The sequence below is a fragment of the Hyla sarda genome, chromosome 3 (assembly GCF_029499605.1).
Source record: "Hyla sarda isolate aHylSar1 chromosome 3, aHylSar1.hap1, whole genome shotgun sequence".
Lineage (NCBI taxonomy): Eukaryota > Metazoa > Chordata > Amphibia > Anura > Hylidae > Hyla > Hyla sarda.
This window is the reverse complement of record NC_079191.1, coordinates 316,296,301-316,316,565: the sequence shown is the minus strand read 5'-3', so window position 1 is coordinate 316,316,565 and position 20,265 is coordinate 316,296,301. Positions and strand designations below refer to the sequence as shown.

The 20,265-nt window shown below is 40.7% G+C and overlaps 1 protein-coding gene across 7 annotated transcripts in view; it reads right to left on the bottom strand.

The window, feature by feature from the left end:
* The window catches only part of WDR27 (WD repeat domain 27), a 421,522-nt gene that overhangs the window by 245,207 nt on the left and 156,050 nt on the right, over nt 1-20,265 (bottom strand). For all 7 annotated transcript variants that reach the window (XM_056567129.1, XM_056567126.1, XM_056567130.1 and 4 more), the window contains 2 exons: nt 14,640-14,737; nt 9,289-9,410 (listed from right to left, as the gene is read on the bottom strand). In XM_056567129.1, coding sequence (XP_056423104.1) covers nt 9,289-9,410; nt 14,640-14,737 — 220 coding nt within the window. The remainder of the gene's footprint in view (nt 1-9,288; nt 9,411-14,639; nt 14,738-20,265) is intronic.

The window sequence follows — 20,265 nt, the reverse complement described above, 5'->3', positions numbered from 1 at the left end:
ATTTTTTCCTCCTTGCCTTCAAAAAATCATAACTCTTTTATATTTTCATCCACAGACTAGTATGAGGGCTTGTTTTTTGCGCGACCAGTTGTCCGTTGTAATGCCATCACTCACTTTACCATAAAATGTATGGCGCAACAAAAAATACTATTTGTGTGTGGAAATTAAAAAGAAAACAATTTTGCTAATTTTGAAAGGTTTCGTTTTCACGACGTACAATTTATGGTAAAAATGACATGTTCTTTATTCTTTGGGTCAATACGATTAAAATCATACCCGTGATAACATACTTTTCTATTACTGTTGCGCTTAAAAAAAAATCACAAACTTTTTAACCAAATTAGTACGTTTAAGATCCCCCTATTTTGAAGACCTATAACTTTTTCATTTTTCCGTATAAAGGGCGGTTTGAGGGCTCATTTTTTGCGCCGTGATCTGTACTTTTTATTGACACCATATTTGCTTATATAAAACTTTTAATACATTTTTTATAAATTTTTTGGGGAATAAAATGTTATAAAAAAGCAGCTATTTTGAACTTTTTTTTTTACGTTCACCGTACAGTATCATTAACATTTTATTTTGATAGTTCAGATATTTACACATGCGGCGATACCAAATATGTATCTAAAATATTTTTTTAACACTTTTTGGGGGTGAAATAGGGAAAATGGGTCAATTTACGTTTTTATTGGGGGAGGGGGTTTTTCAAATTTTTTTACTTAAATTTTTTTTAACTTTTTTTACTTTTATACTTTAATAGTCCCCATAGGGGACTATTTATAGCAATCACTCGATTGCTAATCCTGTTCAGTGCTATGTATAGGACATAGCACTGATCAGGGTTATCGGTCATCTTCTGCTCTGGTCTGCGGGAAGGCAGATCAGAGCAGAAGACTCCCGGAAGACAGCGGAGGCAGGTGAGGGGACCTCCGGCTGCCGTGCTGGATGATCGGATCGCCGCGGCAGCACTGCGGGCGATCCGGTCATCCAATTAAGTGACCGCCATGCTGCAGATGCCGTGATCTGTATTGATCATGGCATCTGAGGGGTTAATGGCGGACATCCGTTGGATCGCGGGTGTCCGCCATTACCGGCGGGTCCCTGGCTGCGATCAACAACCGGGACCTGCCGCGCATGATCCGGGCATCGCTCCGATGCCCGCGGTTATGCTTAAGATGTAAATGTACGTCCTGGTGCGTTAAGTACCACGTCACCAGGACGTACATTTACGGCGCTCGTCGTTAAGGGGTTAAAGACTTAAAACAATCTTCGTTATTGCACTTTCGTTTTTCATAACGGGTTCAATTTTTTATCTACAGACCCATATAAGAGCTTGTTTTTTGCGTCACCAATTGAACTTTGTAATGATATTACTTATTTTATAACATAATCTGCGGTGAAACAAAAAACATTATTTGTGGGGTGAAATGAAGTAAAAAACACCACCATATTGCAACTTTTTTAGGGCTTCCATTTCTACGCAGTGCACTTTTTGGTAAAAATGAAACCTTACCTTTATTCTGTAGGTCCATACGGTTACAGGGATACCCAATTTATGTACAGTAGTTGAAGGAGAAAACGGGACATTTTGAATGGTGCCTAATCCCAGAAAACCAACATGCCAAGAGTATTTGTTTAAAACAAATTGGCCCTTTTCATACCAATAAAAGACAATTTGTTTTAAACAAATTGGCATGTTGGTTTTCTGGGATTAGTCGCCATTCAAAACATCCCGATTTTTTCCTTCAAATACTGAACCACTGCACCGCTACCTAAAGGTCACGGTGAAGGGCGTCGAGGCTGCCTCCCGTGTTTTTGGACTACAGACCCCAGCGAGTCTACAGGCAAACAGAGATGTTGTGCCATCAGCACAACTATCCAAGGTAAGGTGCATTTACTCGTGCACACCTTAGCTCACCTAATAATACTCCACTAGGAGCGCACCTCGTTTATTCATATTTTCACCCAATTTATGTAGGCTTTATTTATTTCACTACTTAAAAAAAATTATAACTACATGCACCAAAATTTGTATGTTTAACTCCTTAAGGACACAGCTCATTTTAACCTTAAATTAAAGGGGTTATCCAGGAAAAAACTTTTTTTTTTTTTATATATCAACTGGCTCCAGAAAGTTAAACAGATTTGTAAATTACTTCTATTAAAAAATATTAATCCTTTCAGTACTTATAAGCTTCTGAAGTTAAGGTTGTTCTTTTCTGTCTAAGTGCTCTCTGATGACATGTGTCTCGGGAACCGCCCAGTTTAGAAGCAAATCCCCATAGCAAACCTCTTCTAAACTGGCTGGTTCCCGAGACACGTGTCATCAGAGAGCACTTAGACAAAAAAGAAAAACCTTAACTTCAGAAGCTTATAAGCACTGAAAGATTAAGATTAGGATTAGGATAAGGATTACGATTTTTTAATATAAGTAATTTACAAATCTAGAGTCACAGCACAACCAGGCATCAAGACAGAGAAGAATCTCCTTAGAAGAGAAACACACTGGATACTGTCAACTGATGCCCTAGGGGTTCTGGGACTCAATGATAAGGTGGATGTTTCAGTCTGTTTTTGAATATACAAAGAGTATGCTTTTGATCAATGATATCACTGCTATATGTGTCAAATAATCAGATATCTACTCCTTCCCCTCTTTTCCCCTCCCACGGTGGTTTACGTCACAAGGTGTTAAGCAGGTGTTAGGTGATTATTCACCTGTATATAAGGTGGGAAGTTTCGGCTCTGTGTTAGGCCAGTTGAAGCACTTATTCAGTGCGAAACAGCGTTGTCGCCTCTCAGTGGTACCCCCCCCCCCTGTTTGTTACCATCTATGTCTTCTCCCTGGGCAACATGGTTGTAAGTATGTGCTAAATAAAAGAATTTTGCTGAATGAAGAAGATTGGTGAGTGGCCGACTTTTTTCTACAAATTTGCAACTATAATTTACAAATCTGTTTAACTTTCTGGAGCCAGTTGATATATAAAAAAAAAAGTTTTTTCCTGGATAACCCCTTTAAGGACGCAGCCCTTTTTTGCAAATCTGATCACTGTCACTTTATATATTAATAACTCTGGGATGCTTTTACCTTTCTGATTCCAAGAATGTTTTTTTGTGCCAAATTCTTATTTAAAATATTGGTAAATTTTCGGCGTTACTTGCATCCTTTCTTGGTGAAAAATCCCAAAATTTCATGAAAATTTTGAACATTTTGCATTTTTCGAATTTTGAAACTCTCTGCTTGTAAGGAAAATGGACATTGCAAATAAATGATATATTGATTCACAAATACAATATGTCTACTTTATGTTGGCATCATAAAGTTGACATGTTTTTACTTTTTGAAGACATTAGAGGGCTTCAAAGTATAGCAGCAATTTTCAAAATTTTCACGAAAAATTCAAAATCTGAATTTTTAAGGGACCAGTTAAGTTTTAAGTGGATTTGAGGGGCCTTTCTGTGAGAAATACCTAAAAAATTACCCCATTATAGAAACTGCACCCCACAAAGTATTCAAAATGACATTCAGAAAGTTTGTTAACCCTTTAGGTGTTTCACAGGAACAGAAGCTAAGTGAAATAGAAAAATCAAAATCTCAATTTTTTACACTAACATGTAGCCCAATTTTTTTTTGCATTTTTACAAGGGTTATAAGGAGAAAAAGTCCAACAAAATGTGAAGCCCAATTTCTTTTGAGTAAGGAAATACCTCATATGTTGACGTAAAGTGCTCTGCGGGCTCACAACAGGGCTCAAGAGGGAAAGAGCAACTGTAGAATTTTGGATGGTGAATTTTGCTGAAATGGTTTTTGGGGGGGGCATGTCGCATTTAGGAAGCCCTTATGGTGCCAGAACAGCAAAAAAAAAAAAGAAAAAAAAAGAAAAAAAATATATATATATATTTAAAGAAAAAGAACCTATATGGCACACTATTTGGGAAACTACACCCCTCAAGGAACGTAACAAGGAGTATAGTGAGCCTTAAAGGGGTACTTCCCTGGAAAAAAAAATGTTTTTGATCAACCGGTGCCAGAAAGTTAAACAGATTTCTAAATTACTTCTATTAAAAAAATCTTCATACTTCCTGTACTTATGAGCTGTTGTATGCATGCTCCACAGGAAGTTCTTTTCTTTTTTAATTTCCTTTCTGGCTGACCACAGTGCTCTCTGCCGACACCTCTGTCCATTTTAGGAACTGTCCAGAGCAGGATAGGTTTGCTATGGGGATTTGCTCCTACTATTCAAAAAGAAAAGAACTTCCTGTGGAGCACACAACAGCTGATAAGTACTAGAAGGATTAAGATTTTTAAATAGACGTAATATATAAATCTGTTTAACTTTCTAGCACCAGATGATAAAAAAAAAAATGTTTTCCAGGGGAGTACCCCTTTAACACCTCACAGGTGTTTGACAGGTTTGCGTTGAAGTTGGACGTGAAAATGAAAAATGATGGCGTTACTCCAAATTTTTCATGGAACAGTAGGCTGTGCAAATGAAAAATTTTACTTTTCATTTTCATTGACCACCGTTCAAAAAATCTGTCAGATACCTGTGGGGCATAAATGCTCACTGTACCCCTTATTACATTCCAGGAGGGGTGTAGTTTCCAAAATGGGGTCACGTGTGTGTGTGTGGGGGTGTGTGGGGGGGGGGGCACTGTTCTGGCACCATGGGGGCTTTGTAAACGCACATGGCCCCGACTTCCATTCCAGCTAAATTCTCTCTCAAAAAGCCCAATGGCGCTCCTTCTCTTCTGAGCCCTGTAGTGCCCCCGCAGAGCACTTTACATCCACATATGGGGTATTTCCATACTCAGAAGAAATGGGATTACACATTTTGGGGGTCTTTTCTACTATTACCTATTACAGCATTTTTGTTAAAAAATAAATAAAATTTACGTCCAAATTTAATGACAATTTGTCACTCACCTGTGGGGTGTCAGGGCTCACTTTACCCCTTGTTACATTCCGTGAGGGGTGCAGTTTCCAAATTGGGGGTCACATGTGGGTGTTTTCTTTTTTGCGTTTATGTCAGAACGATTGCAACTATCAGCCACCTCTGTGCAAATCACCAATTTAAGCCTCAAATGTACAGGGTGCATGAGCCCTGTTGTGAGTCTGCAGATCACATTACACCCACATATGGGGTATTTTTCCGTACTCAGGAGAAATTGCGTTAGAAATTTGGGGGGTCGTTTTTCCTTTTACCTCTTGTGAAAATGAAAAGTATGGGACAACACCAGCATGTTAGTGTATCATTTTTTATTTTTTTTACACTAACATACTGGTGCAGACCCCAACTTTTCCATTTCATAAGGGGTAAAAGGAGAAAATGTCCCCCAAAATTTGTAATGCAATTTCTCCTGAGTATGGAAATACCCCATATGTGGCCCTAAACTGTTTCCTTGAAATACAACAGGGCTCTGAAGTGAGAGAGCGCCATGCACATTTGAGGACTAAATTAGGAATTTGCACAGGGGCAGACCCAGATGCAAGCGTTACAATTGCCTCCGCCACCACAAATACCCTACAGCAGTGTTTCCCAAACAGGGTGTCTCCGGCTGTTGCAAAACTCCAAGCATGAAAGATCAGTCAATGACTGTCCGGCTCCTTTTTAGAAACACTGCTGTACGAGACGTTTTTAATTTTTATGGGTGGGAGGGGGGGGGGGACTGTGTAAGTGTGTGTGTGCATGTAGTGTTTTACCCTTTATTTTGTGTAGTGTGGTGTGGTGTAGTGTAGTGTTTTTAGGGTCCAGTAATACGGGCGGGGGTTCACAGTGAGTTTCCCTCTGGGAGATTGAGCTGGGGTGGGGGGTCGGGTGCACAAACTTCTCCAGCTCTTGGAAAACTACAGCTTTCAGCAAGGACTGACAGACCGTGCATGCTGGGAGTTGTAGTTTTGCCACAGCTGGAGGCACACTGATGAGGAAACACCTAGTTAGGTAAAAGACAAACTCAGTGCTTCCCCACCAGTGTGCCTCCAGCGGTTACAAAACTACAACTGCCAGCATGCACGGTCTGTCAGTGCATGCTGGGAGTTGTAGTTTTGCATCAGCTGGAGGCACACTGTTGGGGAAACAGTGAGTTAGGTTCTGTTACCTAACTTTGTGTTTTCTCACCAGTGTGCCTCCAGCTGTGGCAAAACTACAACTCCTAGCATGCACTGACAGACCGTACATGCTGGGAGTTGTAGTTATGCTACAGCTGGAGGCATGCAACTACAACTACCAGCATGCCAAGACAGCAGTTTGCTGTCCGTGCATGCTGAGAGTTGTAGTTATGCAATATCTGGAGGGCCACAGTTTAGAGACCACTGCACAGTGATCTCCAAACGGTGGCCCTCTAGATGTTGCAAAACCACAAATCCCAGCATGCCCAGACAGCAAATGGCTGTGTAGGCATGCTGGGATTTGTAGTTTTGCAAGATCTGAAGGGCCACAGCTTAGAGACTCCAAACGTCCAGGCCACTTACCCAGATCGAAGTTCTGCACCGCCATAACATCAGGATCGATGAAGATGGATGACATCATTGCAGCCGTTGCCGCCGCCTGGACCTGGTGAGCTCCAATGTTCCCCCGCTCTGCCCGGACACCCATGAACTTTAACCCCCCACGCCCCCCTTCTGCGAATGGTCGGTCGCTTCTGACTGATCAATCGCAGGGATAGGAGGGGTGGCACCCCTGTCACCTCACTCCTTTCCCTTCAGGGGGACCGGGGCTGTGTTGGACAGCCCTAATCCCCCTTATTTTCCAGGTCACCGGAGACCCGTATTACCCGATATTGCTGAATATAGCTGGTCTGAATTTGCGATATGAGGGCAAATTTCTTTTGCGCCGTGATCTGTAGTTTTTATCGGTACCATTTTTGTTTGGCCACAAATGAAGTGGCCAAAAATTCACAATTTTGGACTTTTTTATTGCCTTATTTTTTTTTTTTAAAAAGTAGGAAAAGGGGGCGAGTCAAACTTTTATTAGGGAGGGGCTTATTCACATGTATTCTCTCTTTTTTTTTACCCCTTTTTACTTTTTTTTTTTAGCCCCCACAGGGGGCTATACCATGCAATCTATGCCATAGCTATAGCACTGATCAGTGTTCTCGGTGCTCTGCTGCTCCTGCCTGCTGAGCAGGCATGGAGCAGTAAATTACCAATCAGACAACCAGGAGGCAGGTGTCCGGTCCGGTGCATTAGCCGTGGGTGCTGGCTACCTGTAGCAACCGGGACCCACGCGGTTTAACCCGTTCTCCGCTTGTGAGAACAGTTTAAACCCTGTTAGCGGGACTCAGGACGTACAGGTACGCCTTGAGTCCCTAAGCCCATAAGGATGGCGGGCATATCCATATCCCCCCGCTTTAAAGTCCTTAAGGACTGAAGGCGTATGGGTATGCCCGTGGGAATTTCGGTCCCCACCGCTAGCCAGTCGGGGACTGGACCGGGATGCCTGCTGAAATCATTCAGCAGGCATCCCGACACATTGCCCAGGGGGGTCCTGAGACCACCCCATGTCGGCGATCGCCGCAAATCGCCGGTCAATTCAGACCAGCGATCTGCTGCGATTTCCGGGTCATACGGGTCTCCGGTGACCCGGAAAATAAGGGGGGATCGGGGATGTCCAAGACATCCCCGGTCCCCCTGAAGGGATAGGAGTTAGGTGGCAGGGGTGCCTATTACCCCTTGTAAAACTGTGAAATTTTTTGGGGGGGAAAAAACACAATTTTAGTGAAAACCTGTGGGGTGTTAAGGCTCACTGTACCACTTGTTACATTCGGGGTGTAGTTTCCCAAATAGTATGCCATGTGGGGTGTTTTTTGCTGTTTTGGCACCATAGGGGCTTCCTAAATGCGACATGCCCACCAAAAACTATTTCAGCAAAATTCACTCTCCAAAATCCTATTGTCGCTCCTTCCCTTATGGCTCTAGTGCACCCACGGAGCACTTTACATCCACGTATGAGGTATTTCCTTACTCAAGAGAAAGGGGGTTACAAATTTTGGGGGGGATTTCTCTCCTTTTACCCCTTGTAAAAATTCAAAAAATGACTCTGCATGAACATGAGAGTGTAAAAACCTAAACACCTAAAGGGTTAACAAACTTTCTGAATGTCATTTTGAATACTTTGTGGGGTGCAGTTTTTATAATGGGGTAATTTATGGGGTATTTCTAACATGAAAGCCCCTCAAATCATCTTAAAAACTGAAAAAGTCCCTGAAAAATTCCGATTTTGAAATTTTCATGAAAACTTGGAAAACTGTTGCTGAATAATTTTGAAGCCTTCTTATGTCTTCCAAAAGTAAAAACATGTCAACTTTATGATGCCAACATAAAGTAGGCATATTGTAAATGTGAATCAATATATACATTTATTTGGAACATCCATTTTCCTTACAAGCAGAGAGTTTCAAAATTAGAAAAATGCAACATTTTCAAAATTTTCATGAAATTTTGGGATTTTTGACCAAGAAAGGATGCAAGTAATGACGGAAATGTATCACTATGTTAAAGTAGAATATGTCACGAAAAAACAATCTCGGAATCAGAATAATCGCTAAAAGCATCCCAGAGTCATTTATGCATAAAGTGATAGTGGTCAGAATTGCAAAAAAGGGCTCAGTCATTAAAGGTGTATTACAGGCCAAAACTTTATATATATATATATATATATATATATATATATATCTATCTCAACTGGCTCCGGAAAGTTAAACAGATTTGTAAATTACTTCTATTAAAAAATCGTAATCCTTCTAATAGTTATTAGCTTCTGAAGTTGAGTTGTTGTTTTCTGTCTAACTGCTTTCTGATGACACACATCACGGGAGCTGTGCAGTTCCTATGGGGATATTCATCCCATCATGCACAGCTCCCGGGACGTGACACCATCATTGAGCAGTTAGACAGAAAACTTAAGAAGCTAATAACTATTGGAAGGATTAACATATTTTAATAGAAGTAATTTACAAATCTGTTTAACTTTCCAGAGCTAGTTGATATATATAAAAAAAGGTTTTGCCTGGAATACCCCTTTAAGGTGAAAAAGGGCTCAGTCCTTAAGGGGTTAAGTACCAGGACATCAGGGCGTACCTGTACGCCTTGCGTCCCCTTAAGGGGTTAAGCAATAAAACTAAATACTAGCTTATGCAAAGTAAAATTTAATACACAACACATATCATGAAAACAGAAAAGAATATCAGAAGGTCTACAAATTAATTAATCATTTCTCAAAGTTTACTCAATTAACATAAATCAGTTTATATTTATAACTTTATATGAAAACTGAAAGCTGTTACCTTGTTTTGACAGATTTGGTGAGCTGCTCTTGGATGTACATCTGGAATTGTTGCTATTCTGGTGCCTATATTAAGATCAAAAATCTCTACATCGCGGTTGCTTCCTGCAGCAAGCACAATATCTAGTGAAGTCAAGTTAAGGGTTAAACTATCTAGAATGGGTAAAACATATTTTTTCTTAACAACCTGTGATGAAACAACTTAACTTTACTACGCTTCACAGATGAAGAATAAATTGATCAAGTAAGGTCATAAATCAATTTAAATTACAGCTCCAATGTAAGTTTTTATGTACGATAAATATTATCCCAGATGGCACCAGGTAGGAAAGGAATGACAGTTAATTGGAGTTGATTTCTTTTCCAGCTTCTTCGGTTTCCTAACTAGACATCTGCAGCAATTGGTGAAAGTACTCTTTGCCAGAGAAATAAGTGAATATGGTTAGATTTGTATTTTTTCTTCTACACCTGATCAAGCTGGATTGAACAACCAATAAAACGTTTATTAACTTTGAATCCATCTAACAGCTCTTAAATAAAAGTAAATAATAAACAAATAAATAAAATTGGACTCAGATAATAGCCAAGATCTAACTTTGTTGATTTATCTATGCTGTGTGGAAAAGGGCCCAGAACCAGTGTAATGTTGAGGTATTAGCCTACATGCATAAGCGAAACACATTTTCCGTCAGTTTTCAAATGCTTCAATAATTACGTGATATTTTATTATGACATTTGTTGAACTCACAGATCCAGATTCATATCCAGCCTGGCTCTTTCTCAATATGTCTGTGAAGAATGTAGCTGATGATGTAAGGGGCATATAGTCAGCATGTAGCAGGAGCCTGCACCAGCACCTTGTGACTATGTCTATACTTGACTGGAAAATCATGGCACTCCATCAATGTTCGATGGTGTAGAAAATAGGTGCCCAACCCCGATATTCAAATAGAATAAACATGCACAAACTTCAAGTGAAATGTGCACAAGTTTATTCTACATTCTACATTGTCTGTCATTTTCAAAAGAGTCATAAAAAAGTTACAAAAATAACTGAAATATTCAAACACTGAGGCTTTGTCCACACATAGTATTTTGGTCTCAGTGTTGGTTCCACTCCTTGTTTTGGTTAAAAAGCCTGAGCAAAATCCTAACCAAAATACTATGTATGAAGCCTACTGTGTTTTTGACTTAGCTGCAGTGGATAATACCTGGATATTTGAGCTTTTCTATACTATTCTAAGGGCAGCATGGTTTAGTTTTTCTACTATTTAATTCAATTATTTTTAAACATTTATAGCTGTTTAAATGTTGCCAGTCATTTTCACTCTCTAGGTGCAACTACACAAAACTGGGCAGCCAGTCTAGCCAATCATCTAGAGCAGGGGTACTCAACTACTTTTAGTATGGGTCCGCTTATCCAGCTCTTCTATCAGGTGAAGGTCCGAGCTGAACGCTAAGGCCTGGTTTACACAAAGTGACCATACTGCCATGCAAAAATTATTATCCTAATAAGGCATGTGTAATAATAATAATAGTGCTTTAGCCTTTTCTAGTCAGGTCTGGCCAATGCTAATTGAGCAGTCTGCATCCATCTGCATCATAGTGGAAGTGCTGGGAGCCGAGTGTGCCCTCTTAAAGGGATAATCCGCTGCTCAGCGTTTGGAACAAACTGTTCTGAACGCTGGAGCCGGCGCCGGGAGCTTGTGACGTCGTAGCCCTGCCCCCTCATGATGTCACTCCCCGCCACCCCAATGTCACGCCCCCTCCCATAGACTTGCATTGAGGGGGTAGGACGTGACTGCATGGCCCCGCCCCTCATGAAGTCACGTCCCGCTCCCTGAGCTCCCGGCGCTGGCTCCAGCGTTCGGATCAGTTTGTTCCAAATGCTGAGCAGCGGAGTACCCCTGTAACGCTCAGATATTTTGTTGTATTTGTGTCTTAAAAGGGGTTATCCAGTTAACACTTTTTTCTAACCAATGTGCCCAGGCTGTAATTTAAAACAAAAACATCTCTGTTCACCTCCCTTGTAACCTTTGGTAACCTTAGAGTAGGTATTGATATGAGAGGTTATGAGTGAGCGAGGATGGTAAGTAGAAGCTGTTTTTTTTTATTCAATTATAAAGCCTGGGCACATTGGTTAGAAAAATATTTTCACAACATAATCTCTATAAAGGGAACCAATCAGCAGATTTTAGCATATATAACACGTTGTCAAGCGTTATATATGCTAAAATCTGCTGATTGGTTCCCTTTAACCACTTAGCCCATTTTGACCTTAATGACCAGGCCAATTTTCCTTTTCGTTTTTTCCTCCTCCTCCTCCTTCTAAAAATCAACGCTTTCAATTTTGAACCTACAGACCCATATAAGGACTTGTTTTTTGCGCCACCAATTATACTTTGTAATGACAATCATTTAATAAAATCTACTGCAAAACCCTCACAAAATATATTTGTGCAGTGAAATAAAAAAAAAAACGACATTTTGTAATTTTGGGGGCTTCTGTTTCTACGCAGAGCAATTTTTGGTAAAAATTACACCTTATCTTTATTCTGTAGGTCCATACGGTTACATGGATACCCAATATATGTAGGTTTTGTTTATTTTACTACTTTAAAAAAATTTAAACTACATGCACAAAAATTTGTATGTTTAAAATTGTCATCTTCTGACCCCTATAACTTTTTTTTTTACCGCATACAGGGTTATATGAGGGATCATTTTTTGCGCCGTGGTCTGTAGTTTTTATCAGTACTATTTTTGTTTTGATGGGACTTTTAGATAGCTTTTTTCGTTTTTTATGGTATATGAAGTGACCAAAAATGCACAATTTTAGACTTTGATATTTTTTTTACGTGTACGCCACTGACCGTGCAGTTTAGCTAACCTTATTTTGTAATGAAAAACAGAGGTCCAGCGCAGGTTTCTTGTGCAATATAAAGCAATTCTTTATTCAAGCCATAACAGAGCAGGATACAAAGTGACGCATTTCAGCTGGTTTGACAAGCCTTACTTATACAGCTGGTATGAATAAGGCTGGTTAAATCAGCTGAAACGCGTCACTTTGAATCCTGCTCTGTTATGGCTTGAATAAAGAATAGCTTTTTATTGCACAAGAAACCTGCGCTGGACCTCTGTTTTTCTTCATATTATCTGGTGTTGGTTCACACCTATCCATGCGCAGGACTCTGGCTGAGAAGGTGATTATTTGTATTTTTTAATACATTATTTTTATTTATTTTTTACATGGGAAAAGGGGCATGATTTAAACTTTTAAGGGAAGGGGTTAATTCACTTTTTTTTTTTGCCCCATAGGAGGCTATACCATGCAATCTTCTGATTGCATATACTGGCCAATGCTATGCCACAGCATAGCATTGATCAGAGTTCTCTGCGCTCTGCTGCTCTAGCCTGCATCTGAGGTTTGGAGCAGCTGATCGCCGAACGGACAACGAGGAGGCAGGTGAGGACCCTCCCGTCGTCCAGTCAGCAAATCGGGACCCGAGATTTCACAGCGGATGTCCCCATCAGCTCCACTGGGCTAACTGACACCATTAACCCAGCAATTTAGACGCCGCGATAAACTTTGATCACAGCGTCTAAAAGGTTAATGCCGGGCATCGTCCCAATGGGAGGTGACCGGCATTAACCGTGGGTCCTGGCTGAAGAGTGAGCAGGGATTGGATGGGGAAAATCTCCGCCTCTTCTGATCTCCCGGTATCACTGCTCTGCAAACAACTAGTGAGGTATGTGCCTTCCTCTCCCCTCCTCTGTCAGAAGTGCAGACATCATGTCTGCTCAGCATCAGTGGGCGGACTGACGCGGTCATGCAGCAAGGGATCCAGACTACTGGCCTCTGCGGTCCGGATTTGGCCCACGGTCCGTCAGTTGAGGACCCCTGATCTAGAGGATTACGCCCTCTATAAGTCAAATGGAGCAGCTGACAGACAACCATGACGGAGGCTCAGAAGGGATTAAGATTGCCTTGTGTATACCAAGGTTGTGGACTCCAAGCTCCATAATTATGCGGATCATACACAGCAAGTGCTGACATATGCTAACACAAAGCTCTCCTCTTCAAGAAGTGAATGCCAGGGCATGCCTTTTGATCGTATCATTGTATACATCCGCCTTTTTGGCAGGGCTTCTAGTGAGAAAAAGATGCAGTTATAATATAGACATGTACTTTTATATTGTTTACATGCCAGTTTGCCTTGCTCTCCATACCACTTTTTCAGGCAATGTATGTAATCTCAAAAGAAGGCAGAAAATAACGCACTCACCACAGGTACCGATGCATAAGTTCAGGCTTTATTACCAAACTTCAGCAGACAGCTTCACAGCAATGGACAGATACAGGGGGAGCGAAGATGGTGCAGGTGAGGCGGGGGCGTGACATGGCGCAACTAGTTTTGCTCTCTACGGCGCATCGGTACCTGTGGTGAGTGTGTTATCTTCTGCATTCTTTAGATTTTTCATGTTGCTGTATATGGATCTCATGGAGAGCACCTCCACTGCCATTGCTTTTACTGGACAGATACTTATGCTGGTGTACCTGTTATAATAAAACATAACTGAACTTTACCATTACATCATACATTAGCGGTGCCAGACAGTTCTTTCTACTGTTGCTATTTGAATGTATGTAATCTGTTTGGAAACTTTTTCATATATCTTTTTACAGAAAAATTGCTATTTCTCTCATTATCTGCCTCCTCTTCTTTCATTAGTTATTATTCTCAATTAATTAATAACATCCATCATCAGAAAGGCAGAGATGAGACAGATTTTTAGCAGGAGTATCAAGTTACTGTTGCTGCCTATCTAGTCAGAGGAGGGAGCAGCTGCAGATACAGACAAAGGCACTGACACACAAAAACACTGCTGCTTCTAATAAGTAATCTGCTAAATCACCCCAGGGTTGGATTCACAGCAACACTGTTTTTTCACAGCTGTATTATGTCCTCCTTGCTGTGGAGTACTCCACTGCGTTCGGAATACTTTGTTCCAAACGCACCAAGGCTCGTGACGTCATGGCCATGCCCCATCGTTACGTCACGCCAGGCCCCCTCAATGTAAGTCTATGGGAGGGGACATGGCAGCTGTCACGCCTCCTCCTAAATACTTGCACTGAGGGGGCGTGGCCGTGATAGGTGCTTATTTACTGAGTCTTTACATGGCTCAGTTAATCTTTAAATTCATCATAATTTTGGCTGATTTCTCATTCGCCGGCTGATTGCTATGCCTTTTACATAGGCCAGTTATTAGAAACGCTTGTTCACTTCATAATTGGCCTGTTCTAAGTTATAATAGATTCTGTTTTCATCTTCAGTGAAAGAATATGGATACAGGAATAAAAGTCATTTACAGCTGACAGTCCAGTGATTTCCACTGCTGAGTCCATGCGAAGAGTTTGAACTGGTTTGCATACACTATTTTGTTTATATCTGTGAAAGAAATAAAAACATTTAGTTAGAAGAATCAAGTTGTCATGCCTTAAACATCACTAAATATTTATTATTGGTTTTTTCGCTGCTTTTTGGTGTAGCTTTGTTACATATTTGTTAATGAATTGCCCAAAAGTGATGAATAGCACAACATTATTGCAACTTTTTGCCAAACCCTTTACTGAAGTTATTTCTCCAAGACACTATTGTAAGTTCATTTCACTTTGCAAAAAAAGTAGCAACAAATTTAATTTGTCAAATATGATAAATCTGCACAAACAAGTGATTTTTCCAAAACATATTTGGTGATGTTTTTTGCTGGTTGTGCATGCGGTGGTAAGAAATTTATAAAGAGCTAATTTTGTGAAAATATACAACACAAATGGTCCAAAAAATATGAACTACACATTTGTGTTGTTGCTTTTCTCTGTTTTTATTTTTATTTTTTTGGGATTGAATTGTGAAGTTGAGGTAAATACATTAAAGGAGTATTCCAGGCAAAATCTTTTTTTTATATATCAATTGGCTCCGGAAAGTTAAACAGATTTGTAAATTACTTCTATTAAAAAATCTTAATCCTTCCAATAGTTATTAGCTTCTGAAGTTGAGTTGCTGTTTTCTGTGGGGATATTTTCCCATCATGCACAGCTCCCGGGACGTGACATCACCATTGAGCAGTTATACAGAAAACTTCAGAAGCTAATAACTATTGGAAGGATTAAGATTTTTTAATAGAAGTAATTTACAAATCTGTTTAACTTTCCGGAGCCAGTTGATATATAAAAAAATTTTTTTGCCTGGAATACCCCTTTAACTGTTTGCACAATGTTTGGTAAATTTCGCCCAGGTACGCTAAAGGCTGTGAGATTAAAACTTATAACTTGTTTAGACCTCTGCTTGAGATGGTGTAGATTTGCAAATTGAACCAATGATAAAATCCCCCCAAAAGAAAGAAAAGTACATACTTTTAAAGAGGATGTTCACCTATGTACCTATTTTTTTTTATTATTATTTCTTCAGTGCACACAAAAAAACTTTGAAAATAATCTTAGCTGTATATCCTACTATTTTATGTCTACAGATTTACTGCAGTATCTATGCTTACTACAATCAAACCCTATGGAGATATTTATACTTTTCAGTTTTTTTTTTGTTTTTAAGTAGTTGTTGAGTACCTATTTAGGGTTTCTAAAAATGTGCACAGCACTTGATACATTTGGCACAACAATTTCCCTTCAGTACACTTGGAATAACACCCAATCTTGTGAAAGAAGAGGTTTTTCCTCCATTTTGCCTCCCATTTTGTATTCCGGGTTTATACATCTTATCCCCTATCCAAAGGATAGGGGATAAGATGTATGATCGCAGGTTTCCCGCCGCTGGGGACCCCCGGAATCTAGGTGCAGCCCCCGGCATTCTGTGTCGGGCGCTGCTTGCAAGACGAGGACGTGACGTTGCGCCCCCTCGCAACGTCACGCCACGCCCCCTCCATTCATGTCTATGGGAGGGGGCGCTGGTGGCCTATGTTCTCTCAGGATTCAGCACCTCTTCTGCAGCAGATATGAGCGGGTCTCGAAACGTGTATAGCAGTTTACAAAAACATCTTTTAAGACTACCTAGTTCACATTCACACGACCAACATGGTTTCCATCCATACCTTGTTGATCAAGGGAGCGCGCTCTCCACTAACACAAGAATGCTGCGTCCCACAACACTGCTCCTTATCTCTGTATCTGACATCCTTAGCAAAAACCATCTTTGTAGAGAACCCAGTTTAAGAAACACCCACACGCCTTTGCACGCAGTTGCATGCGTTGCTGGTGCACGGACCAGTCAGTAGGGACTTCTGGTCCTATAGAATTTACTTTGCTGCATCTGTCATTGTATCTAGTTGGTAAGCACTGCATAGCCCCAAAGACTTTTATCCACAGGACATGTGAACATGTGCAGATGAATATTGTTTCATTTATAGGATGGATAAAACCAGAAGAGCAGCAGCCTGCACAATATTAGCAGATATCTATTTTTTTCAGTTTCAGCTATATAAAAGACTTTATTGCAACATTCCGCTATTAAGTTGTCTGTCTGCTCCCAGCTACTCTGTATGTTCCAATTTATTATAAACAAGAATAATATAAGTAATGAAACAGCAATACAGAGAATTCTCCTCCATGTGTAGAGAGAGACACAAAAATCAATATCGCCTGCTATAAACCTTGGCATTAACTTTTCTACATAGAGACTGATCCTCTATATCCTACAAATAGAGGCTTTCTAGAGCACTTACAGTGGGGCAAAAAAGTATCTAGTCAGCCACTAATTGTGCAAGTTCTCCCACTTGAAAAGATGAAAGAGGCTTATAAGTTTCATCATAGGTATATCTCAACTATGAGAGATAGGGATGAGCGAATCGAATCTGACAAATCCAAATTTGTTAGGAATTTCAGGAAAAATTTGCTATGCAACAAATCCGAATATCGCCGCGATTCGATGAAACAAATCACTTCATTAAACTCCATTTAGTGCGGTCGAGGCTCCAGGGCATCCAAAATGGCGGATCCCAATGTGAGGACATGGGGCAAAGAACTCTGGGAAAGCGGGTAGGCGGGATGACCCTGAATCACATGCAGCATTCAGCAGCCATTCACCCCTGTGATGTCACAGCCCTATATATTCGGCAGCCATCTTGCGGCAAGCCATTCCAGTGTTGTATTTCAGAGAGAGAGTTTTATTGCAGACAGAGATAGAGCAGTGTGTGTGTTGCACAGAAAAACTGGGCTGTACTACACAGTAGTTGTATACTACAACTCTAAAGCTAACAGGGGCAAGTTAGGGTGAGCATGAAAAGCCATAGTCACCTGATTTCAGTGCCTAATACAGGTTGCGTAGCGGAGCGTGTTGTCCTCTCATAAGTGTAACCTTTGCGTACATAAGTGGTGTGCGTTTTTTTTTCGGGTCAAATTTGGGCCTTGTTACTGTGAAAGGCCAGCCAAAGCTACCCACTAGTTTTTGTAGCCTTATACAGTTTGTAGAAGAGCATATAGTCCTCCTCTAATAAGCGTAAACTGTACGTACACCAACATGGTGTTCTTTATATTTTTTCGGTTAAAATAAATTGGGCCTAGTTACTGTGAAAGGCCAGCCAAAGCTACACACTTGTTTCTGTAGTCTAAAACAGTTTTAAACGTAGTGGAGCGCATAGTCGTCCTCTCATAAGTGTATACTGTACATACACCTACGTGGTGTACGATTTTGTTCCTGTTAAAGTCATAAAGGCCTGGTTACTCTGAAAGGCCAGCCAAAACGACACACCTGCTTTTGTAGCCAAATACAGTTTTAAGCGTAGTGGAGAATATTGTCCTCCTCTCATAAGTGTAACATATACGCACTCAGCTGGTGTATAAGTATGTCAGGCAGAGAAGTGCCAGGACATGCACAAAAGAGTGGCAGAGGCATAAATTCATCAGGCGCCGGCAGAGGTCACAGCAGAATAGGGGCGTGTGGTAGCAGGAGTAGCAGCGAGAGGTCTGAGCTCCTGGTGTCAGCTAGCAGTCGTGTCTCGACCAGCAAACCAGCAGCCAAGATTGATTGGTTCACTCGGTCATCCACTTCATCCCAAGTGACATCTGACACCCCCAGTCAACAGTCGATGGATTACTCAGAATCAACCCTCAGTTGGCATGGCCCTCATGCTGCTGCTGCCACCTCCAGGCTCTGTCATTGTGCCGCCATATGGTCACCTCATACTGATGCTGCCACCTCCAGGTTCTGTCATTGTGCTGCCATTTGGTCTCCTTATGCTGTTGGAACATTAAATTAAACTTTTAAAATTTTAATCTATTTAACCCTTTGGGGATGGAGGGTTTTTCCATTTTTGCACTTTCGTTTTTTCCTCCTCACCTTTTAAAAATCATAACCCTTTCAATTTGCACGTAAAAATCCATACAATGGCTTTTTTTTTTTTGCCCCACCATTTTACCATAAAATCTACTGCAAAACGGAAAAAATAATCATTTTGCAACAACATTGAAGAAAAAACGGCATTTTGTAACTTTTGGAGGCTTCCGTTTCTATACAGTACATTTTTTGGTAAAAATCACACCTTATCTTCTGTAGGTCCATACGATTAAAATGATACCCTACTTATATAGGTTTGATTTTGTCGTACTTCTGGAAAAAATCATAACTACATGCACGAAAATTAAAATGTTTAAAATTGTCCTTTTCTGACCCCTATAACTATTTTATTTTTCCGCGTATGGGGCGGTATGAAGACTAATTTTCTACGCCGTGATCTGATGTTTTTACCGGTACCATTTTTGTTTTGATGGGACTTTTTGATCGATTTTTATTAATTTTTTTAATGGTATAAAAGGTGATCAAAAATACGCTATTTTGGACTTTGGAATTTTTTTGCGCGTACGACATTGACCGTGCAGTTCAATTAAAGATATATTTTGATAGTTCGGACATTTACGCACGCGGAGATACCACATATGCTTATTTTGAATTACTTTTTTTTTTTTTTTATTGGAAAAGGGGGTGATTCTAACTTTTATTAGGGAAGGTGGTTAAATGATCTTTATTACCTTTTTTTTAACACATTTTTTTTTTTTTTTGCAATGTTATAGCCCCCCATAGGGCACTGTAACATTGCATACACTGATTTCCTATACTGATCAATGCTTTGTTATACAATAGCATTGATCAGTGTAATCACAGCTTGACTGATCCTGCTCCTTGATCTCAGGCACGGAGCAAAAATTCGCTAATCTCTAATGAGAGACACATAGAGAAAAAAAAAATCTATAAAATTATGGTGGAAAATAAGTATTTGGTCAATAACAAAAGTTCATCTCAATACTTTGTTATTATATACCCTTTGTTGGCAATGGCAGAGGTCAAATGTTGTCCGTAAGTCTTCACAAGGTTTTCACACACTGTTGCTGGTATTTTGGCCCATTCCTCCATGCAGATCTCCTTTAGAGCAGTTATGTTTTGGGGCTGACGCTGGGCAACACAGACTTTCAACTCCCTCCAAAGGTTTTCTATGGGGTTGAGATCTGGAGACTGGCTAGGCCACTCCAGGACCTTGAACTGCTTCTTACAAAGCCCCTCCTTCGTTGCACAGGTGGTGTGTTTGGGATCATTGTCATGCTGAAAGACCCAAGTCAGGTTTCATCTTCAATGCCCTTACTGATGGAAGAAGGTTTTCAGTCAAAATCTCACGATACTGTCACGATTCGGCTACGGGTTGTGGATCCGCTGTGTCAGCGAGGGATTGGCGTGGACCGTGCTGGTGGACCGGTTCTAAGAGGCTACTGGTATTCACCAGAGCCCGCCGCAAAGCGGGATGGTCTTGCTGCGGCAGTAGCAACCAGGTCGTATCCACTAGAAACGGCTCAACCTCGCTGACTGCTGAGAAGGCGTGGGACAGAAGGACTAGGCAGAGGCAAGGTCAGACGTAGCAGAAGGTCAGGGGCAGACGGCAAGGTTCGTAGTCAGGATGGATAGCAGAAGTTCAGGTA